At 56.3% G+C, this 22,609-nt stretch overlaps 2 protein-coding genes across 7 annotated transcripts; one reads left to right on the top strand and one right to left on the bottom strand.

The window, feature by feature from the left end:
* Window positions 1-2,847: 2,847 nt before the first annotated feature.
* On the top strand, window positions 2,848-13,703 carry GNG13 (G protein subunit gamma 13). Of its 3 annotated transcripts, XM_053557112.1 has the most exons (5): window positions 2,848-2,989; window positions 4,488-4,704; window positions 11,455-11,900; window positions 13,289-13,420; window positions 13,570-13,703. In XM_053557112.1, exons 4-5 carry the CDS (start codon window positions 13,323-13,325, stop codon window positions 13,673-13,675), a joined length of 204 nt encoding a protein of 67 aa, XP_053413087.1. In that variant the 5' UTR covers window positions 2,848-2,989; window positions 4,488-4,704; window positions 11,455-11,900; window positions 13,289-13,322; the 3' UTR covers window positions 13,676-13,703. The 3 variants fall into 3 exon arrangements, 2 of the variants coding, with proteins under 2 accessions (XP_053413087.1, XP_053413088.1); XM_053557113.1 differs by lacking the exon at window positions 11,455-11,900; XR_008373403.1 differs by lacking the exons at window positions 11,455-11,900; window positions 13,289-13,420; window positions 13,570-13,703 and adding an exon at window positions 4,844-6,710.
* Window positions 13,704-13,772: 69 nt separating this feature from the next.
* CHTF18 (chromosome transmission fidelity factor 18) lies at window positions 13,773-22,571 on the bottom strand. Of its 4 annotated transcripts, none has more exons than XM_053557110.1 (22): window positions 22,425-22,570; window positions 21,929-22,117; window positions 21,694-21,844; window positions 21,380-21,572; window positions 20,820-20,912; window positions 20,682-20,734; window positions 20,405-20,543; window positions 19,654-19,863; window positions 19,092-19,189; window positions 18,693-18,816; window positions 18,454-18,605; window positions 18,272-18,365; window positions 17,863-17,961; window positions 17,662-17,792; window positions 16,861-17,008; window positions 15,962-16,186; window positions 15,729-15,878; window positions 15,514-15,644; window positions 14,722-14,866; window positions 14,478-14,606; window positions 14,028-14,085; window positions 13,773-13,956 (listed from the first exon to the last, which is right to left on the bottom strand). In XM_053557110.1, exons 1-22 carry the CDS (start codon window positions 22,513-22,515, stop codon window positions 13,826-13,828), a joined length of 2,934 nt encoding a protein of 977 aa, XP_053413085.1. In that variant the 5' UTR covers window positions 22,516-22,570; the 3' UTR covers window positions 13,773-13,825. The 4 variants fall into 4 exon arrangements, 2 of the variants coding, with proteins under 2 accessions (XP_053413085.1, XP_053413086.1); XM_053557111.1 differs by having other exon boundaries at window positions 21,380-21,548; window positions 22,425-22,569; XR_008373401.1 differs by having other exon boundaries at window positions 13,867-13,956; window positions 14,028-14,141; window positions 22,425-22,571.
* Window positions 22,572-22,609: the final 38 nt, after the last annotated feature.

The raw sequence follows: 22,609 nt of genomic DNA, 5'->3' as shown, positions 1-22,609 counted from the left end.
AGAAGGGACTGCCAGCCAGGTCCATGCCTGTGTCCTCCAGGTCAGCCCTGCCTCTTCCAACCCTCCCTAGGTTCAGGATTGACAGACACAGAGAGGTGCCCACGAAGGTGATGGACACAGAGGCCTTGGCTCCCATGGGGAAGATATAGAAATTTCTCACAGCAGAGCCCTGACCTGCAAACCTGTGGTCACAGCCAGGCCCAGTGGCTCATGCCTGCACTCCCAGCACTTTGGGAGGCCTATGCAAGAGGACTGCTTGAGCTCAGGAGTTCAAGACCAGCCTAGGCAACCTAGGAAGACTCCTATCTCTATAAAAATAAAAAAATAAAAAATAGCAAGGCATAGTGGTGTACCCCTGTCATCTGAGCTACTTGGAGGCTGAAGTAGGAGGATCACTTGAGCCAAAGTTTGAGGCTGCAGTGAGCTATGATGATGTCACTATACTCCAGGCCAGGCAACAGAGTGAGACCCTATCTCAAAAAAAAAAAAAAAAATCTGTGGGCTGGGCACAGTGGCTTATGCCTATAATCCTAGCACTCTGGGAGACAGAAGTAGGTGGATTGCTTGAGCTCAAGAGTTCAAGACCAGTGTGAGCAAGAGTGAGATCCACTCTCTACTAAAAACAGAAAAATCATCCAGGTGTAGTGGTAGGTGCCTCTAGTCCTAACTACTTGAGAGGCTGAGATAGGAGGATCACTTGAGCCCTGGAGTTTAAGATTGCTATGAGTTATGATGCCACGGCACTCAACCCAGGGTGACAGAGTAAGACTCTGTCTCAAAAAGAAATCTGCAGTCACACAATGCCATATCAGTATGCGAGCCACAGACACCCATCACAAGACCATCAGATCTTTGAGTCATGCTGAAAGATAACCTCTGCGGACTCACCTATGAGTGCAACTGCTCTGAGATCTTCCAAAGAGTCACTCTGTAAGACAGTCATGTAGCTGGCTCAGTTGCTATGAGACTCCACCAGGAGTTGTTTCTACAATAGTCTTTTAGGAGAGAAGAAAAGTATCCACTGCTTTGAAAAGAGGCAGAACAAGGTAGGGTCCGAGTAGGACCCTCCCCGGCTCTTTCATGTGTCTCCTAACAATGTCCTTTAGAACAAGATGGGGTCCCTCAGCCCTACTCTCTCACCAACACTGCTGATGAAAGTCACCCTTGTCCAGCCCCTCAAAGTCATGTGCCAAAATTTAATAGCAGACACAGAGAAGAAAACACAAATGGTCATTCCAAAGTTCCTTTCCTTGTAAAGGTTACAGCAGAGGCATGTCCTTACCATGGTGGCTAGCACTGGCCCATCTAGGATGTGCCTGTTTGTTCTCATTCTCTCTCTTTCTCTTTCTCTCGATTCCTCAGAAGGTTTGGTAACATGGAAAGTCAACAGAAGTGACTCTGTTTCGGTTGGTTTGCTGGGCCTGGGCAGGAGCTGGGTCCACACCAATGGCTTCTGATAAGATTTTATTTAACAAAACGAAGGGTCGGGAGAGAGAGGCTGAAGTGGAGAGAACCCCTGGGGGGATGTGCGGAGGAGCCAAAGGGGTTGCTCCCTGAGAAGGGCCAGGAAATACAGGGAGGTATTTTAGTTAGTTTTGTCTATGGCAATGTGTCCCTGGGAAGCTCAGTTGGACCACCTGAATCCCTGCACTTTTAGGATTAGCAGAGGCTTTGATGGTCTTCAAAATGGACTCACAGAGGCCTGGACTGAAGCAATGCCAGGGAGAGGGGTGTGGAGCAGGTTTGGGGGATTCAGAACATGGAACAAGGGATAAGCAGGTCCAGAGAATTGTCACAAGACAAAATTACAATGAATTTATATATTTGTCCCTCTGTCACCCTGGGTAGAGTGCCCTGGTGTCATGGATCTTCAGCTAGGTTTTCTATTTTTAGTAGAGATGAGATCTTGCTTTTGCTCAGGCTGGTCTTGAACTCCTGAGCTCAAGTGATTCACCTACTTTGGCCTCCCAGAGGCTAAGGTTACAGGCATGAGCCACCCACCCTGCCAACAATAAATTTAAAGATCTTAATTGGTTTTATTTTTGATTCTAGAATCAGGTAAGACTTCATTACATTTGGTTGTATGGACACAGAAGGACTGAGAAAAGCACCACACTTTAGGACAGGGAAGATGTCCCCAAGTTGTCCCACACCCCCGTGATTGTGACTGGACTGAGGAACGCCCAGGGACTTAGTGGTGCAATGGTGAGAGTCAGTCAGTGGACTGAGGGGGAAGACCCACCCTCAGCATGCAGAAGCCCCAGCCCAAGGCTGAGGAAAAGAGAGAAAAGTAGCTCTGCTCTCTTGTACGGCGGGACATGCTCCCCTCTTAACGTCCTCAGACCTCAGGGGTGGCCTGGGCCAGGCTTCTCAACATCCCCGACCGCACGGGCTGTCTATCCTATGAGCTTCGTCTCTGTGACTGCCCTTCTGCCTCTGCAACCTCGCAGCAGTGTCGAGGCAACAAGAGCTCCAGGACTGACAGGGGAAGTTGAGGAAGACAAATGGATCAAAATAGGGGTCCCAGGCATGCTCCGCGTCATCTGATTCTGTAGGGCGCTTGCGGCTTTCCTGGTCTCGAAACATTTTACAGTTCTGAAGCTGTAGAAAACACAGAGCATTGCAAATGACTCTTGACCATAGCACTGTGTCCGTGAAATGCAATTGATTAGTGCCATCCATGCCCGACTCCATCATGGCCGCACAGCCCACAGCAGCGTCCCTGGCCGCAGCTGCCCGGCTCCAAGACGGCTGGTCGCGGCAGGCTATTATGCGCGCTCCGCCTCCTTCCGGCTTTGACCCGGAACTGATCTTCCAAGGCGACAGTAGATGGCCCAAGCGCCGGAAGCGATAGAAAAGTTCATGGGCGCAGAGGGGCGAGCTCGAGCTTTCCTTGGTAATCGGGACGTCCCGAGTGCCCCGCCGCGGTCCTGCACCTGGCTTGTTCCCGGCGCTCTCCTTCCCTGCCTCAATTTCCCCTCCCTGTAAGGTGGGTCAGGGTGAGGGTTAGAGCCCTGTGTGACACCTTCGCCGTCATTTTCTCTAAAGCCCACAGGCTGCAGGGGGGAGAGAAGACGGAGGTCCGACCTCCACAGCACACTAATGGCGGGGAATGAGGTGGGGACTCATTTCGCGAGTCCTTGGCCTCCGGAATTTGTTCTAATCATAGAGGCAGGGAGGACCCCCAGCAAAGAGAGCTGGGCCCTCCTGGTGTAAAAGAGACAGAGCTAAGCTGTAGCCACTCAGGCACACAGAGCGGCATAGTGGGCCCCCAGGGACTCAGGACGTGGGAGCCTGTGCGGTGAGGGATGAAGAATTACTCGTAGGGTGCAAATCACAGACTCCACGCTGTACCCCCTGAACGTATTAAAATTAAAAGGGAGAGGTGGTAGGGAGAGGGAAGGGCAATTACAAAAGCCTTGTGGCCAGAAGGAGCAGGGAACTGGCAGGTCAGGGGTTGGGCAGGAGACGGCTGACAACAGAGGGCAGGGCCAACAGAGGCTTGGGAAGGTGTGTGGGCTTCATCCTGGCCACATTGAGAAGTTTTGGGGGGTTAAAACTATGGGGAATGATGATATTTGGAAAAGATAACTAGCCATTGGATCTGGGAGACCTGTTTGTGTCATGGCATCTCCTAGGACGGTGGAACTGGGACTGGAGAGAAGTAGGTGGGGTGGTCTGAGTGCTGTTGAGGTGGGAAATTGGCCTGGAAGAAGTGTTGTCTGAGGGGGAGGGTGGCTCCCAGGTGCCTAGCACAAAGTGACAGGAAGTACTTCAAAGTCTCCAGGAGCTGGGGAAGGTGAAGAGGGGGTGTGTAGGATGTAAACTGTGGTGCTGTGGCCCAAATACCTGAGAGGAAGAAGAGTTCCTTTTCTTATTTTCAGCCAGCCTGAACCTAGAGAAGAAATTTGAGGCGATCAGTGATGAGGAGTATGGGCTGGTCATCAATTTCTATATGATCCCCCCACAGGAAATGTAATTGCAGCCCTGCTCTTCCATCCCCACCCCATGTGTACTTCAGCCTGGACACTGCTGTTTTACTCATAAGTTTGCAGGGGCCCTCTTAGATACAGCTATACCACCACATGACAGTTATGGATTCCCTGCTGCCTGCCTGTGCCCCCACAAGGGGCCTGTGCTGTTCCCACAAGGGAACAGGCCCCTCACTGACCCATTTCTTGATTTGTGGCTCAGGGACATAGATCATTAAATCCTCTCTGTTTTGCATGACAGTTTCCACTGGGGGTACATTTTTTCAGACTGTTGTAATTTAGGAATGCTTTTATTATAGTCAGGATTATGTGAAATACATTCACAGTGAATGCTGGAAACCTTCATTGGGCTTTAAAATTCTTTGTGATAAGTAGATCAGCCTTGGCCCTCAAAATCGTTTGCCTAGTAGAAGATTCTCAAAATTCCTGCCTCAAGGGAAAATGTGTAATAATTGGCCTGGGTGCCCTAATTTTTCCTGTTCTCTCATGTTTCAGACTAATGAAAGTGAAGCAGAGCACAGACCACGTGTCACCAGCACTGCTACTGCTATTCCTGGGACAGGTCAAGTAACACTGACCACTTTGCCCATTTCTAATGGGATTTGGTTCCAGGATCACACATCTCTCACCAGAAGAGCTGACTGCTGACCCTCTGCCACTCCAAAGTTATTGGATACACTAAGGCTAAATTTCCCAAAAGCACAGATTTTAGGTAAGTCTGTTGAGTGAAGATTATAAGTGGGTGTGGTCAAGCTCCTGCCATGGGCTTTATCACCAGGGAGCCTGTGTCCCATCTCTCCCTACCTCTGGACGAGCACCATCATCCCAGGATGGGGACTTCACTTCTGCAGGGCCAAATTTGCTGCTCGAGTGGATTCTGGTGGGCTTTCCCCTCCCCTGGAGAGATTCAACTCATGACGGGAACAGTCCAGATGTCTGCGGACCTAGTATCTGCCTCCGTGGCACAGAACATCCACTCTGCACATCCAGATCTGGAAGGCAGCAGATCAGGCAGGGGTAGAGGAGGTGGGGTGCAAGTCCCTGGGCTCCTCAAAGCCCCTACCAGGCCTCAGGTCCCCCAGCCAGCCATAGGGGTTATAGGATCACCAGAGGTTCCTGTCAGCAACTGACCAAGAATCCAGAAGTTTGTAGAAAATCACTGACCTGAAAAACCCAATACCAACAGAAGAGGACTCAGAAGAGAGGAGTGTGAGAAGCAGAATATGCTCTTGTCACGAAGAAACAACAAGAGCAAGCGCATTGGCTCAGCGCCTGTGGCTCAAGCGGCTAAGGCGCCAGTCACATACACCTGAGCTGGCGGGTTCGAATCCAGCCCGGGCCCATCAAACAACAATGATGCCTGCAACCAAAAAATAGCCAGGTGTTGTGGCGGGCGCCTGTAGTCCCAGCTACTTGGGAGGTGGAGGCAGGAGAATCGCTTGAGCTCAGGAGTTGGAGTTTACTGTGAGCTGTGATGCCTCGGCACTCTACCCAGGGCAACAGCTTGAGGCTATGTCTCAAAGAAAAAGAAAAAAAAAAGAGCAAGTGCATGTAGGCTCTGGGGCTGCTGCAAGAGTATCACAAACCCTGTGGCACGCACAGAAATTTTTCCTCTCCACAGCCCAGAGGCCAGAAGTCCCAATCCAGGTGTGGGCTTACATAACATACGCTTCCCTAAGAATCTACATGCAGCCACCTAGTGGGGCCTCTGGGTCCCACCCCACGGAGGCCTCTCCTAGGAAATTGATTTTCTTATTCCAAGGCAGAGCCAGTTCCAAATACTCAACAATAAAAGGGGGGGCATCTATCCTCCCCTGAGACTCTCCAGTCAGAGCCATGGTCTTGCTGGTCAAGAGGGGCCTTACCCATGTGTGGCCTGGTATTGTTTGGGTCTTTGTGGACACATGTCCCATCAGTGATGGGGTGAGTGACCCAGGAAGGTGCCATGGGCCAAGTCCTTGCCCTGCTTGCCACCCCCAAAGTAAGTATTGGATGTAGCTGTCCCTGTGTCACTGCAGTGCCCGCAAAAAAGCAGATCCTGCAAGGCCTGTCTCTGGCCAGCATCCTCAGGCCGCAGGAGAGGCCTAGGCCCCAGGTTCAGTGCAGTGTGTCCCAAAGTGGCTGTCAGGCTCCATGGTTGTCACCTCCTTCCTTTGGTCTCTAGCAATGAGCCCTCTGGGGCTTCTGCTCACAGCCCCAACTCTGGTCCTGGGTGACAGCCTGGCTTCTAGCCAAGGAGCAAGAGGGCATCAGTCAGCTGAGGCTGAGAATTGGGTCATGACCCTGCTCCTGCAGGCTTCTTTCTATAGCCAGTCTCATCACCACACCCTTCCTCTCTTCTGCCTTGTGTGTGGGTATAGAGAACTCACCAATACCTGGGAGCAGTGAGACATGAGGGCACAGTAGGCAAAAAAGGGGCTGGTTTCTCTGACCTGCAGCCCTTCCTCTGACATAGCCAGGGCTGCATGCAGTTGACAGTTGGAGGCATCATCTATGTTCTGTATTTTGTAGGTCATATCAAATGTCAGGTGATGGATTTGTGGGGACATAGGTACCTTCCTCAGAACTTCGTTAGTACTGTGCACGTCCTCTGAGGCCAAGCCTGGGGCAGGGCATCAAGGGGACTTCCCACAGCAGGGTCTGCCCACCTCGGTGGAGGCAGCCCATGTCTCAGCCCTGGTCTGGCTGGACACTGTGGCTTGGGAAGCAAGTGCAGGCTCCAGGCCATGCCAAATGGTGCTCCCCCAGCCTCCCTGTGATGCCACTGCTGGACAGTGTGCTCACCTTCAGGATGAGGTGGCCCCCACAGGATCCTGGGCTGTATCCTTAGTGGCTAGGACAATCGGGGAAGGCACAGACAGCAACACCTTATGCAGCAGTTCTGTCCCCGCTTGCTCTTCTAGAGACCTGTGGGTACTGATGCTCTCTGCGAAGAGTTTGTGGGAGCTCATGGACCCTGAGCACCAGAGGCTTGGTGCATGGGGCCTGGTTGTGCTCCTGGTCTTGGACAGGCGCCTCAGACCCAAAACCCAGACCCTGGACCAGTGCCTGTGGCTCAGTGGGTAGGGTGCCGGCCCCATATATTAAGGGTGGCAGGTTGAAACCCAGCCCCAACCAAACTGCAACAAAAAATAACCATGTGTTCTGGAGGGCGTCTGTAGTCCCAGCTACTCAGGAGGCTGAGGCAAGAGAATTGCCTAAGCCCAGGAGCTGGAGGTTGCTGTTGAGCAGTGATGCCACGGCACTCTATTGAGGGCTATAAAGTAAGACTCTGTCTCTTAAAAAAAAAACCCAGACCCTGGGGCTGTGCACCAACCTAGGGGTGACAAACACATGGGTGGCCTGAATGTATGCCTCTGCCCCACTGGCACCCCTTTTTGGGAGTGCAAGTATATGTGTGGTCACATTGGATTCTGGGATGGGAAGGGGTGTAAGGTGCCCCTTGGGTACCATGTGAGCCTCAGGAATTGGGAACAGAGGCCCTCAGCATCTTCTGTTCCACATGGTGGTAGGACACCTGTACCAGATAGTGACTGGCCATCTAGAGGCCTGTTTCCTGATGGAGACCCCAGCCACACATGGTCTGGTCACCACAGAATAGGATTCACACCCAGAGGCCTAATGCCCTCACCCCCAGACTGAGATTGGGCAGAGGGGCATTGGATCTTGACTGTAAGGTGTCCCCCTCCTATATGGGGGTGGGGTGGGCCCCCACAAGCAGCATCCTCTGCTCAGGGGCAGCTCTAGTGTCTGGCTGGGCTCTGGCAAACCCTCCCACCAGGCAGATCCAGAAGATAGGTTGCCCAGTGACACCCTGACCTGGGAGTAGCAGCACAGCTTCCCTGCACAGAGCAGGCTGAGGAGTGACTGCTCCAGGCCTTGGAGGCCAGTCTGGGTGCACAGCATGTCCCATGGCTGATGGAAGGTGAATTATGGGGACAGGCAGGTCGTCAGGATTGTCTCAGTGGGGCCAGCGTTGGTCTGGCCAGTGACAGTCACAGCTGTCCTTAGGCAGAGCTTTTGACATTTGTCCTCTCAGCAAGTGTCTGTGGAAGGAAGGCTGCTGGGGCCAACGACACCACACATGGTACCACTCTTTTTCATCTGCCACCATAGACCTTGGAAAGGCCAGCACATTTCTGAAAGGAGTAAGTGTGGCCTAACCTGCTGTCAGGCCCAGCAGAGGGTCTGTTTGTTGTGGATACCCACAGAGACAACCATGCTGGGTCTGGGGTGCCACCCACCATGAGTGAGCTGGTACAGGGGCATCTTCTCATGGGATACGCTGACCTTGGCACCTAAGGGCCCATGGGGACACCTGTTTTCAGAAGACGGCCAACTTTCTTCTCAGCAGGAATCCTCAGGTGTTATCTGCCACCTGCAAGCTGATCAAAATAGAGTCCACCAGAGTCACACTTCCCTGAGACCCTGCAACACCAGAGAAGATAGGCATGGAACCCCCAACAGTCTGTCATTTTACAGGATAGGAGTAAAGTATAGCCAGAGCCATTCACCTGTGTTCTCCTTGATATTATCTGTTCTTTCTGTACTTGTCTGTCTAAGAGTGTAAACTATTTTTCAAATCATTTTCAGACTTCCAGAGATTACATGAATGCCATCTAGTTTTCACACCTCTGTTTACCTTGGTAAAATGAGTTTTATTTGGCATTTACCTAGCCTTTGTGCTTGCCTCTGCTGTGGTCAGCTGTCCCCACCCCAGGCTGCCTGGGAAAAGGGCCTCACAGACTGGGGCTGACTGTTGTAGCCTTGGGGCTTGAGGGAGGCAGTGGTTGCAGGTAGACCTCACCCTGAAGCTCAGGGTGCTGCTGGGTAGAGTGGACTGGCTGGGCTTCCTGGCCCAACCCAGCCCTGGCACTCTTTCAATTTCCTGGAAAGTCAGCTGGCACCATCTCCCTCTTCCACTGGGAGGTGCCAGCACAGCCATATGTCCATCCTGGCCCTGCCTCAGCCTTGGGGGACCCAGCAGTGGCTTCCCACTTGGAAGGGGTAACAGCACCCCCACACCATGTTTGGACTGAGCATTAAAGTCAGCATAAGGGGACCTCAGCCACATGTGCTGTGCTACAGACTCACAGGCCATGAACCTCACTCTGAACTCCCACCTAGCTAGTCAGGAGCTTGGGACCTGGGGCAGGCATTTCTAGGCCAGCAGAGGAGCCCTGTGTGCTCTTGCCAAGTGGCCAAATTAGTGGCCTAATTTCAGAAAGGAGCTCCTGTCACCTGAGACCCACTGCAAAGTGGTTGGTCGGTCAGCAGAAGTAGTTGTTATTCCTTCCTGAAAGTGTTCTTGACAAATGGCTGGAGTCATGTCTGTGGCCTGGAGCCATGTGGGACTCTGCTGCTAGACCCACTCAGGTCCCCCTGGGCCTGGGTGCATTTTAGGGGTTTCCAAGTCTAGCCTCAGTAGGAAGGTGAGAAATTAGGAGTCCTCAGGCTCTGTCTTAGTGAACATGGGGGCCGCACCAAGCCACACTAACAGATGTGGGAGCAGAGGTTACTGCCCTTGCCTAGGTCAGCACAAGCATCCTGAGGTCCACATGATGGTGGGTGTGACCAGTGACTGAAAACAGCACAGAAGTGGGCTGCCCGTGAAGCCGGACCTGGGTTAACACAGGCGTTTTGCTCTCCCCGGTCTGTCCCTAAGTCCCTGTTGCCCCAGGGCCTACATCCTCCTGGCGCTCTTCTAGGGACTGGGGCAGATCCTAAAGCCTATTTTTTTTTTGCTCAAGACAGCCTCAAGCTGTCACCCTGGGTAGAATGCCATGGCATCACAGCTCACAGCAACCTCCAACTCCTGAGCTCCTGCCTGTGCCTTCCAAGCAGCTGGGACTACATGCACCTGCCACAACACCTGGCTATTTTTTTTTGGTTGCAGCCGTCATTGTTTGGCGGGCCCAGGCTGGATTTGAACCTGCCAGCTCAGGTGTATGTGGCTAGCGCCAAGCCCCTAAAGCCCTTTGGACACCCACCCTGGCCTGGATTGCCCAGACCTTGAATCCCCCACAGCCCAAGTCCTACCCTGTGTCCTGTCTCCTTGAGGACATAGCTTGAGCTATGGAAAAGTCTTTCATGGACTTTTCTTGGCCCAATGAATTGCACAAGACCAGACTCCAAGAGCGTCAGCAGCTGGATTAGGGGCAGCCTTTGCCCCTTCCACGCCAGAGCAGATGGCAGAGCCACCAGAACTCCCCCAGGCTGTGCCAATCCTGTTGCAGAACCAGGGTGCCAAAAGTACACTGCTGCCTGGCATATGAGGGGTTGGGGGGTGTCTAGGGCAGAACACTTAACCCCAGGGCAGGGTGGTGCCCATGGGTTGCCCCCCAGCCACAAGGAGAACCCTGGGTATCCTGCCATGATAAAGCCCCATCCCTCTCAGCTTAGTTGTTGGGTGTATGCCCAGGGGCCTCTGAAGAAGCATCCATCCCCCACCCCACTAGAGGCAGTCATCTGCCCTGAAAAGGAGGCCTTTGGCTTTAAGCTGCCCAAACCCCCCTAAATCCGTAATAAAAATAATCCTCCCTAATGTGCCCCAGTTCCAGAAGTGCTTTCTGATCCAGCTGTGCACCAGTGTGCACAGGGCGGGGTGCGGGTGACCCTGTTTCATTGAAACACCACAGGGATATAGCCTGTTGAGTAACTCAAGGGGCCTGGATACCCACAAGAGACCGAGCACTGTCAACCAGGCTAGGTGGTTAGGCCCCAAGAGGTTCCATGGGACATGGGGGCAGGGTGACAAATTCACAAGCCCTTAGCCCAGGGGAGGTCCCAGGAGCCTCCAGCCTGGGCCAGGTCCCCAGTGAGGGAAACCTTTGCAGGGATTAAGTCTGGGAAGCTTGGTCCTGGTTCCTGGGAGGCCATGGTTGCTGCCTGGGGGCTCCCGCCCAGGGTGCAGCCTCCTGCATGCGTCACCTGATGGTCCCTGAGGTGCACTAGGGGGATGGGAAGAGACGTGGGGAAATGCATCTGAAGAAAACAGGAGGTTTCTGCCCTGGGAGTGGACAATAGGGCCTTAGATTTGGTGGGGGTTGTGAGGAGGGAGGTGAGTGATGACACAGAGCACCAGAGGGCTTCCTGTGAGCCCTCTGGCAGTGTGTTCTGCAGCCACCTCAGATGGGCAGTGTCATGGCTCCTTGGGTCTCTAGAGCAAGTGCAGCCATTCCCAGTTCAGGGGAGCAAGGCCAGAGGCCAGGGCAGTGAACCTCCCACAGATCCCAGGCTCCCTGCTAGCCAGAGTCTCACATGAAGACCCACTGAGGCATGCCTTCTGCCCACCTTCAGCGCCTCCATCAGTGGACACTACTAAAGGCTGTCTGCACCGAGTAGGCTTGCAGAGATCCTGGAAGAGCAAAGGGTTCTGGGACAGTAGAAGATGGGGATAGCTCTGACCAGAGGGTCCCTTGGGCTAGAGGATAATTTTTTTTGTTTGTTTGTTTTTTTGTAGAGACAGAGTCTCACTTTACCACCCTCGGTAGAGTGCCATGGCTAGAGGATAATTTAACCAGCTGAAGGCCCTTTGTACAGCAACATCACAGTCCAGGAGCCCACCCACCCCAGTTGAAGAAAACCCTCCCTGCCCAGTGGGAGAGTTAACCTCTCAGGGACACTGGACCAGCCCCACACCATCCCCTGGCTGCATGTTCCCCCAACCCTAGGCAAGACCAGCAGAAGCTGGCAATGTGTGCCAGGCGAGATTGGTCTCTAGGGTGAGCCCAGTCCTGAGAAGGGGGGTGGGGGCGGTGCCAGGGCCCCAGGCAGCAGGAGTAGGCTGGGCACCTGCCAGGACTCTCCCTGCCTGTCAGCCGACTCACTGCACATCTCTCAGCCTTAGCTGTCACCTAGCTGGCACCAGGCCCATCATCACTTTCCTTTTACTTGTCACCTTCCAAGGTAAGTCAAGCCCCTCGTAGTGAGGAGGGAACCGAGATCTGATACTTGCCTAGGTGAGTCCCACTGGGCTCACCAAACTCCAGGGGTGGAGGGAGGCTGCTGAGCATGCAAAGGACAACCGGAGGGCAACCCACCCAGTGCTGTGGATGGGGTTGCTGGGATGGAGCCCCAACTAGTGTGCCATGTACCACCATGGCCAGGGGGTGTCCATGGGGCACATGGCTGGGCTCAGGTGGTAGCAGCTGTGTGCAGGACCAGGCTGCAGAAACACCCCTGGCTGAGAACTGCCTGTGCACATGGCTGCTGGGGAAAAGTCCTGCTGCAGACAGGGACACTAGAAGTTGAGAGCTCCGAGTGTCCCAGGCATGCCCCCACCAGAGACCAGCTAGGCTTTCAGACTCTCACCCCCGGCTTCTGGCTGGGTTGTTCCCCACAACCCCTCCCAGACTGGCTGCCATGTTACCAACCAGACCCCCACCATCACCAGACCCTGGGCAGCTACAGCCCCAAGGATACTCTCACACCAGGATCCCCAAACTCCACAAGTCCCCCACCTGCCTCAAGGTTGAGAAAGCCAGTCCTGTTTTCCAAACTCAGGAATGGGGTACAGTGAGGGACTCCTGGGCCCCTGGAGTGGGCAAGGGATGAGAGCCAGGGGCATCCACTCCCACTTGCTCCAAGCTAGTAGGTGTTGAGGTGTCTCAACCTCCGGCTCTGCCAGGCTGGTTCACAAGCAGTAATCAGGCCAGGCGACTTGGTCAGCTCCCAGGAAGACACTGGGCATTGGAGGCCAACCACAGCCCGGGTCCCCAGGGTCTTCAGCATACATTCCCACTCTACCAGGGATGCAAACTGCAGCCAAATCTTCCCGGCTGGGATTAACTCACTGAGTGGGCCTTGCCCATGCAAAGCAGTGGGAAGCATGCTTCTAGGGCCCCAACCTACATCACATCTTGGTTTGAGCTACCCTCTGCAATCAGCAGCTGGGACCAGACCTCACAGTTGGAGGGTAGAAGGCTGGTGGCGGGGGGCAAGGAGGGGGGATACTTTTCCCTATGCTGTTGTCTCCTGGGGTAGGGGGATAATGTCCCATCCTCCTCCAATCCAGGGCTGGACCCTGTGGGGTTTAGGGGGCAGGAGGGCACAAAGCTAAGGATGGAAAGTCTCTTCTGCACTTAATTAGCCCCACTGGGGGAAGAGGAGGCTTGAGGGACCTCACTAGCGGGCCTCTTGGGACGAACTCTGGACCTGGTGACTTGCCCAGGCAGTGGCTGGGATTTCCTCCCTCCCTTTGTCCTGGGAGGCTCAGGCCAGTGGGGAGGGACTAACAAATGATAGTGACCTCAGGCTGGTGGCCCCCTGGCTATTGCTTCCTCCTGGCCCTCCAGCACCAGGCTGGCTACTTCAGAAGCCCCCGACGCCATGGAGGAGTGGGATGTGCCCCAGATGAAGAAAGAGGTGGAGAGCCTCAAGTACCAGCTGGCCTATAAGAGGGAGATGTCCTCCAAAACCATCCCTGAGTAAGTGTCCCCAGTGGTGAGATTTGAATGTCATTTGTCTGCCCAGCTTATTTGCATGAGCCCAACCCATGCCCCAGCATAGCAGGTGCCATCAGCTGGCACCACTGGGGCCAGGTTACCCACCATTCACCCACCCCACCTGCCTACAGGCTCCTCAAGTGGATTGAGGACGGTATCTCTAAGGACCCTTTCCTGAACCCCGACCTGATGAAGAACAACCCCTGGGTGGAAAAGGGCAAGTGCGCCATCCTGTAGACCCAGAGCCCCTTGCTCCTAACTCAGACTGCTGAGGACAAGTCTGTAAAGGTGTGACTTTTATAAAAACTTCTCAAGGGCTTCTGTGCTTTTGTACACTTTGGTATCCCCTGTGGGCATCCTGCAGTGGGGTCTGCCCCTGGCCTGGGGCTACAGTAGGTCCCTGATGTACAGGCTGCGCCGCACAGCGTTGGAGACACCCTCATTGAAGCGGAACCAGACCTCACTCCTGCCTGCTGCTATGCCAATGCGCCGCTCCACTGCATCCTTCTCCATGTCCTCTGCAGGGGCCACATGGTTGCTCCTGGGCCCAGCCTCAGCCCCCCAGGTTCCCCACCACCCCTACACACACCTGCCCTCGGGGCTGAAACACTCCTGATGACCACACGTCCAAAGAAGTCCCTCTCAGGCTGATGGGGAGGAGGGGCCAGTCAGGTTCTCAGGACAGATGCTGGTACAGCCCCTGCTACCAGACGGGAGGACCCAGGGGCCTCAAGTGCCACTGAGAGCCTCTCCGACCCTGCTCGGCCCCATACCTCCACACCCATCATCACTTAACAGTGGCCTGCTCCCCACCAGAGCCAGGGCAGGCACCGCCATCAGGGACACTCTCCTGCCCAGATGGGAACTGAGGCCCATCATGCTAGGTAGCAGGGAGCAGAGCCTTCAGGAAGATAACCCACAGCCCTCAGGGCTCAGTCAGCCCCTGTCCCTGCAACTCAGCCCCACCCCACAACTGCTTTGGCCCCACCCCCGCGGCACAGTCCCTCCTCTCATGGTTGTGTCAACCCTGCCCAGGCACCTGCTCCTCTCTGGCGGTTCTCATAATGTGCTCCAACCGCTGCTTATGGTTGGGCAGAGTCGGTTGGCACAGGTCTTTTCCCCCACTGCCTTCCAGCAGACCTTCAGGTCCGAGGGGGCTTCTGTCCACCTGCAGGAAGTGGGATACAGTGAAGCTGGCTGGGCAAGGCTATAGCAGGGACAGTATCCAATCCCAGGCCCTCATGCCCAGGCTCACTCTGTTCCAAGAGCCCAGAAAGGCTCACCTGGAGGCTGTTCCCACCCCGGGCCACAGCTTCTGCCCGCCGCATCTTCTCCACCTCAATTTCCCGGGCAATGAGCTGCTTGGCCTGGTAGGTGAGGGGCTTGCGGATGGGCAGCTCAGGGAAGCGGCAGACCTCCTCTACATTCCTACCCAGGGCAGGAGGTAAGAAGGACACCAGGATGCCTGGTCAGCAGGGACCCCTCTGGCACTTGAACCCAAAATGCTACCGCTGAAGACCTAGAGTGTGGGGCTGAGTCTTGGCACTGCAGCACCCCAGCCCTTGGGCAGCCAGGGGTTAAATATCCTGAGCCAGTTTTCCCAACTGCAGCAGGGATAACAACACAATCTACCCAGGGATGTGAAGGAAGAAATAACACAGCAGGGCAAGACCAGGGGACTCAGTGTCCTGGACATGGGTGCCCCTGGCTAGGACAACAATGCCCCCAAGGCCATGGCTGCTAGGCTTCACACTGCATCCTCCATGGTCATCTCAGGGTGGGAAATTGCTTTGGGGTTCTAGTCACTCATGGGGTCTCTGGCAGCTGCTCCTGGAGGGGCACGAAGGCTGGAAGCAGCTCTGCTACAAAACAGGTCCCAGGGCTATGCCCAATGGGGAAGGGGGGCTTGACAATGACCACCCCCATCTCACAGCTGCATCTGAGCAAAGGCTATACTGGGACTGACCCCTCCTAGACACCTCACTAGGACTGTGCTTTTAGACCCCTGCTCCGGCACAGGCCTGGCACCAGCACACAATTCCCAAGGCTAACCCCTGCTGGTATGGGGTACTCACGGCTCCAGCTTGTAAACATACTGCCCATCAGGCATGCGCTCTTGGCGGTAGGTGAGACTGTACGCAAGCATTGTGCCCACAAGGCTGGCCAGCTGCTGCTTCTCACGGGCACTGTACAGCTGTGTGCTCACCTGAGGCAGTGGGTGGGGTGGGAAGTTGAGCAAGGCAGGGGCCTGCCCCCAAGAGCCCACTGCTCCTCATAGTTCAACACTCACAGGGCGTAGCTTGGGGGCAAGGATATCCAGGAGCAGGCAAAAGGCATCTAAGACAAGAGCCTGAGGCACAGCCCGGCTGCGCGTGGCGGGTGCCATGCCTGACACCAGTGTCTGGATCAAATTCCTTGTCTGGCTTATCCGGTTCTGGGCCTGGAGCAGAGGGTGAAACAGGGCCAGGTCACCTGGGACCTCCAGGACCAGACCCTGGGTGGGAACAGGGACAGGGTGGGCACCTCCTGCTGGCTGCTGGGGAAGATGATTCTTGCCACATGGCTAGAGGCAAAGAGCACATGGAAGGCCGCAGGCAGGAAGGGCAGGTAGCGCAGCAGCTGGAAGCTCTGGCTGTGGTGGGCGGCCCGTGACAGCAGGTCGTCAAAGGCCAGCCAGTCAAGGGCGCAGCACACTGTACTGAGGCTGGAATCGCGCAGGCGCAGGCGCAGAAAATTGTCAAACAGGCCCTGTGGCAGCGGGTAGGTATGAGTCCTGCTGCCCTCAGCACTGCCCTTCTTCTCCACTGCCCTGCCAATCTTGGGTCTGGGGGACCAGGGAGAATGCTCCCTGAGCTGCCACTCCAGCAAAGACCATGAGACAAGGTGGAGAGGGCTGCAGCCCCAGCTCCTCCCTCCACTCATGCCGTCCTCCCCCTCCTCCATGTGGGATCTTATCCCCATGGCAGCACCAGGAGCTCCCTCCACAGTGTGGATTTCCAGAGTGGCCAGGATCCCCAACCACTAATCCAAAAGGGCTTAGACTAGAGAGGTGGCTTAGGCTGGGTTTTCTTAGGGGTGAGAGAGAGGGGCTAGGGACCTCTATCCCTTGCTCAAGCCAAACACTCACCCCACTTGCACCCTCCCTTAGCCAGGCCATGTGGCAGAAGCTCCACTCCCAACCCACCAATCCCAGGGTCTGATACTGCCCCCCAGTCCCTCTTGTACCCTCTGGCCCTCTCCAGCCTCCCTGCTCACCCCTTCTCACTGCTCATGACCACCTCAGAGCCTTCCTGGAGCCCCATCACTGTGGCTCCCACTCCTGCCCTCCTCCCACTCAGGCCCTGAAACTTCTGTCTACTCCCCAGACAAAGCCTGGTCCAGCCTGCTAGTCCCAGGCAAGATTTATGGTGGAGAGCAGGTACCTGGACCACCTTCTCATGCTCCCCTGCAGAGGTGGCAACGTGCAAAACATGGTGGAACCGCTGTGAGGCTGTGGTCAGGGAGCCCACGTCACCATGGCTGAGCAGCAGCATGTGGGTGAACAGGTCCTGGCCCTGGCCCATGAGTCGTCTGTGGGGGGGGGGGGGGGGTGAGGACCACGGTGGGTAGGCTGGGTAAAGGAATAAGCTGCCCAGCAGTGGCCTGAGAGTTTGCATACTGACAATGCTGTGGAGTTACCTGAAGGCCCCAGCTACCTAGACAACTCTCTCAGGCACAGCTCACACCCCTGGCCTAACCTTTGAGGAAGGTCATCCTCTAGGGCCATACCATAAACAGCATATTCCAGAAGCTGGGGAGCCCTGCATCCCTCTCCTCTGTCCTACAGGTACTGACCAAGCCAGCATCCCCCAGGCCATGAGCTGATGGGCTGCTCCCTGCCCTGAGGCCTCATGGTACTGCCTAGCACACAGGTCCTCCAAGGTCATAGCCCACAGACCAAAATGTAGCAGAGACAGGGCCAGGCTAGAGCTACACCCTGGGGGCCTGGTCATATCCAGGGCATCTTTCCTGCGAGGGTGCCCAGGTAGCTCCTTCCCAGGCTCTGAGCCACAAAGGCTGTGGAGGCAGACAAGAATGCCAAGGAGGCCAAGGCACAGCCTCAAATGCCAGGTTGGGAGGCACCCAGCTCATGGGTGCTGGTCTCAGAGCAGGTGGTGTGGGCTGCACAGGGCCTGACATCCAGGCACTAGGAATGTACAGACCAGACATGGCCTGCCACCTACCTCTGGGCCCGAGGCAGCTGGAAGACCTCCTGCCACACTGAGAAGAGCCCCTTACGCTGGTCCTTAAGGCCAACACGTGTGGTCTGTACATCCCGCATGCTCAGCTCCTGCTGGCCCCGCCTGTGCAGGAACTGGACACAGGGTGGGCTTGAAAGGCAGTCCCACACACCCACCACCCACCCCACCCTGCTGCCTACCCACCTGCAGGGTGTTGATGCAAGCACGGATGTCATTGTCTGCCTTCTCGCACAGGGCCGCTAACGCACCTGGGTCAGCCTGCATGCCCTGCCGCAGGGAGATCTGCACAGGAGGGCACAGGTGCTGACCCCTCCACTGCTCTGGGGCACCAGCCAGGACAGCCACCTCAGAGCCCCACCCTGTGGCCACAACCCTCTTCCCTAGAAACAGATGAAGAGCAGCCTATCTCCCAAGGGCCAAAGGCTGCAAGTGTCTGGCCTGGCTTTGGCCCTGCTTGAGGCTGCCCTCCATCACCATATCCCAGAGCCAGCTGGGGACACTGACGAAACAGGCCATATCCCTACGTCATAGTCAGCCATGTGGCTTCCTGGGCCCAGCCCCCCTCCCCGGTCCCCCACCCCACCCTACTGACCTCCTGCAGCCGTTGAACCAGCCTGGAGGGCAGTGTTGGTGGGAAGTGGAGCAGGAAGGCCTGCTGTTTCAGCTGCCACAGAGATGGTGCATACCTGAGGAAGGGGATAGCAGTGCCCTCACCAGAGGCACCTCCAGAGTCCACATCACTAGCAAGGGCCCTCTCCAGTCTGCCCCACTCACTGGTCGTTGCAGATGCAAATAATGGGCCTCATTAGGAGTGCCCTGTCTGCCCGGCCCCGACGGCCTCCACCCAAGGGTACAGCTGGGCCCCTTGGCTCTGCCTCCTGTGGACCCCTGCAGTTCAGGATGCTCAAGAGGACATTGATGGCAGCCTTCAAGGAGCAGAGAGTGCAGTGAGCCAAAACCCCAGTGCCCGTCTGCCCACCAACCCACCCACCTGAGGCACCAGGGAGGCCCACCGTGGGGGCTCCATCAATCTCATCGATGACCAGGCAGTTGGGCCTTCCACTAGCACCCAGCACCGACTCCATCTGCGTGGCTGCCTCAATGTGTGTGCGGAAGGCCTCAGGGCTACGGTCGTCACTGCAGCAGGGAGGGTGAGGAGGAGTCATCAGGGCGCCGTGCCCTCAGCCTAGGCAGCATCCAAAGTCCCTGGTGGAAGTTGGCATCTGCACTACAAGGGCCCTAATGGACATGGCTGGCCAACCCAGTGAGCCCCGAAGAACGTGCTCCACCCAGCTCATAGGCTCAGGGCTCAGGGCCTGACCCCACCGTCAAGACATAATGACCCCATTCAGGTTTCAGGGCTTAACACAGACTCGACTGAACACATCAGGATAGACAAAAGAACCACTTGCCTTGCATTCATCTCCACCACCGAGTACCCTGCATGCCGTGCGATCACATGAGCCAGAGTGGTCTTGCCCAGCCCAGGGGGTCCACACAGCAACGCTACCTGCAGCCCCCAGGTAGATGAAGAGAAGTACAACACACCATATCCCCAGGAGCTTCGGGCCCCACAGCCAAAGGCGGGACATCCTTGTCCCACAGGCTGGTGCTGCTGGGCACTCTCCCTGCCCTGCTCTAGCCCTCAAGTGGAATGAAACCCACTGTGCTCTTGCACAGATACAGAAAGAAGTCCCGCATGAGTAAGTTTCCTGGAGATTGGATAAGAATGCAGCTGGTACCACGTGACCAACCCCCAGAAACCACCCACTGTCCACCCAGATCATCCCGGTGAGATGCAGAGCCCTTGGAGGAGTATTAGCTTTATCTATGATACTACACACCAAAAACCCTGATGTCACTGTATCCTCCAGAGAAAACAAATGTGCCTTGTAGCCACTGGGCAATGGCACTGGCTACCAAAAAAACAAAACCTCAAGTTCAGCAGAACCTGCAGCACAGCCAGGACCTCACCTTCTGCCGGGGCCGCTGGCTTGGGTCCAACTCAGCCTCCAGCATCTCCTCCACCACCTGCTCATGGCTCTTCCACTTGCCTGAGGCTGTGGCCTCCTTATTGACCCGGACCGGCTGGGCACTGGGCCTGGGCTTCCGGGCTGACCTCTCGTGGCCAAACACTACCAGGTCCCACAGCTTGAGCCACTTGAGGAGGCAGCGGTTGGTGAACTGTGGGAAGGGAGGCACAGCCTGAGAGAAGCCCCTGCCTCAAGTGGCACCAAACACCCATGCCTATCCTCACATGCCCTGTGACACGGACAGGGATGCCAGGCCTCATGCCAGGGCCTCTATCCCCACAACTCAAGCTCCAACCCAACTAAGAAGCCCCTGCCCTCTGCCATGGCACTCAGCATCAGTGTCTGTCATAGCAGAAGAGAGAACAGAGGCTTGGAGCAGGGGACATCCTGGACCCCCAGCCCAGCTCACAGCAGGATACAGGTCATGAACAACAGGCATCCCTGCGCCAACTCAGATCCCCCCTGGGGGCTGGGGGAAACTGAAGCTGCTTCAGAGGCATAGCCTCCCTACCCACATCCTGGGTGCAGGCTTTTGGGGATCATTAAGTGCTGCTTTGACTCATAGGGCAAACCAGAGCCTTCCCCCAATCCCACAATCCAGTGGGCTGGCAATGCAGGGACTATCTAGGGCCCAGGTTTCTCCCTCCCAGTAATGGGGAAAGTCCATCACTTCAGTGAGAACAAAACCTCACGTCGTCACTGAGCAACTCCGTGTAGTGCTGGGGTGCAAACTCATCCACCCAGAGGCATTGTTGGACATTGTCTTGGCCTTCAGCTGGCTCTTCCTCAGGAGCCTCTATAGGCTTGGCCTCTTCTTCCTCTGGCCCAATACTAGAGAACATCATGTCCTAAGCCACCAGATCCCTTGCAGGGACCATCCTGACACCACACCCCATGGGACACAAGCTGGGGATTGGTCCAAGAACCAGTGAGGATCCCAGGACAGAAGGCCCCCCCGCCCCAAGTCACCTGCGTTGGGGATCTGAGAGCTGCTGGACCTCCTCAAGTAGCCACTGCCGTTGCTGTGCAAACCAGACCTGGGTCAGGCAGGCCCAGGGGGACAGTCACCTCCATGCTGTCCCCTCTAGCAAGCCCCTAAGACCCTACCTCACTGTCAACCTGCTCCTTCAGGGAAGCAAAGGACACACCCAGAAGGTCCAGCTGGCCCCGGCCTCGCCACCGGATGTCGAGGAGTGGGCTCTGTGAGGAAGGAAGTATAACAGTCACCTCTGGGCTCTGTCAGGCTGAGGAATTACCCATAGTCCCCAACAGTGCCCAAGAAACCTGATAGGATTCTCCCACATAAGCCTGCCAAGAGAAGTAGAAAGAGAGAACTGGCTGTCTGATCAAAGCCCTAGGAAAAGGAGATGCTCAATGGGGGACTTCAAAGGGGGTAAGGAAGGGAAAGAGGAGAACCACCCATCCTTAGGGTGTACACTGGGGACACAGCAGGGTGGGGACAAGGAGGCTATGTCCACCAAAGCAACCCTCCAAAGGAGCTTCGCTCTCCCACAGTCCCAGGCTGTGGGGACGTTGCCCCTCAGTGTCAGCAAACCCAACAGTCCCCTCCTGGGTGGGGTCCAGGACCCTTTCCTAGGTGGTACTACCCCACCCACCTTATTAGAAGGCAAAGGCCAGGCCTGTGAGAGTGGCCACAAAGCACCTACCTCCACCCCAGTGCCCATGGGGTCTGAACGCAGCACCAGAAAGGCCCGTATGCCTCCTGTGGATGTCACATTGATGTAGTCCTCCAGAATAGGGGGCCGCCTCAGGACAGGATTGGGGGGGGCTGGTGAGGCCCTTGCGAGAGGCATATCAGCACAGGTGTCCGAGAGCCTGGGCAGGGACCAAGGCTCAGTCCTGTCACCATAAGACAGGGGCACCTGGATCTGTCCTTAGGCTGGAGCCCTCCCACAGGTCCCACCCCCCAGCCCTTGTTCTGGGAATAGAACACATGGAGTGGGACACCCAAGCCACACACCCATCACCCCACAGCTCAGTGGGGACCTCAGGACTTGGTGGAGGGGTGATGTCCCTTGGCGGGGAGTCAGGAAGTGGTGGCTCCTCCATTTTCTCAGGCCTAAAGTTCAGCCTCTTGACTGCCTCCAGCCTGGGCCGTTTGACTTTAGGGGCTGCAAGAGATATCTGGAAGGAACAGAAAGCCCTTCACCAGCCTCACACCCACACCCAATGCCTAAACAACCCTGCGGACATACTGGGGGGCAGGAGCCCGTCCTTCTGGAAGTTTTCATCCACCCGCCTCTTGCTAGCACGACCCTTAATCTTCCCCGGACAGGCAGAGGGTGAGGGATGGGTGGCAGCGTCCCCTCCAGCGATGGCTTCCTCAAACATCAGACGCGGCAGGCGCGCAGTGGGCTGGGGGCCCCCGGACAGAGCCGACGTCCCTGCGAGAAGAAAAGATTCCCAGCAGCCGCCCTCGGACAGCCCCGCTCACACGATGCACGTCCTGGTCAGCCGTGCTACAGCGGCCTTCCCTCACCCCGCCTTGCCTCCCTCTCTGATTATCGACTCCCGGTGTCTCGCCTCCTCCGAGCAGCCCTCCCCGATTGCCACGGTGAGGGCACAGACCCCGCGGTGCTGCAGGGAAGGAGGCCGGGCCCGAGAGCGGAAGAGTCCCGCGGAGCGTCCCGGGGCAGGAGCGGCGGGAAAGACCGCGGCCGGGCTAAACTACAACCCAAGGCCCGCACCCACCTTCCAGCTCGGCCAGCACCTCAAGCTCGGCCGCGAACTGTTGGTCGAAATCGTCCTCGACGCCATACAGCTCCTGCTCATAGTCCTCCATGGCGGTCTGGGGACCCGGGCCAGTCCCCGCCGCCCGCCGAGCCGCGGGCTTCAGATTCGCGCGCCGCCGCCGCCCCGCCCCGCGCGTTCCCGGC

Source organism: Nycticebus coucang, chromosome 12, assembly GCF_027406575.1.
Source record: "Nycticebus coucang isolate mNycCou1 chromosome 12, mNycCou1.pri, whole genome shotgun sequence".
NCBI classification, from domain to species: Eukaryota; Metazoa; Chordata; class Mammalia; order Primates; family Lorisidae; genus Nycticebus; species Nycticebus coucang.
Note: the sequence above shows the minus strand (reverse complement) of the source record. Positions and strands in the feature narration are given on the sequence as shown.

What these genes read in the sequence shown, in the direction of transcription:
- CHTF18 (XM_053557110.1), bottom strand. Translation starts at nt 22,515, where the DNA reads ATGGAGGACTATGAGCAGGAGCTGTATGGCGTCGAGGACGATTTCGAC. An exon ending in AGGAGCAGGTTGACAGTGAG is followed by an intron (nt 20,735 to 20,819) that starts GTAGGGTCTTAG and finishes TGGTTTGCACAG; the next exon opens with CAACGGCAGTGGCTACTTGA. An exon ending in CTCTCAGATCCCCAACGCAG is followed by an intron (nt 20,544 to 20,681) that starts GTGACTTGGGGC and finishes GATGTTCTCTAG; the next exon opens with TATTGGGCCAGAGGAAGAAG.
- GNG13 (XM_053557113.1), top strand. Translation starts at nt 13,323, where the DNA reads ATGGAGGAGTGGGATGTGCCCCAGATGAAGAAAGAGGTGGAGAGCCTC. An exon ending in TCCTCCAAAACCATCCCTGA is followed by an intron (nt 13,421 to 13,569) that starts GTAAGTGTCCCC and finishes ACCTGCCTACAG; the next exon opens with GCTCCTCAAGTGGATTGAGG.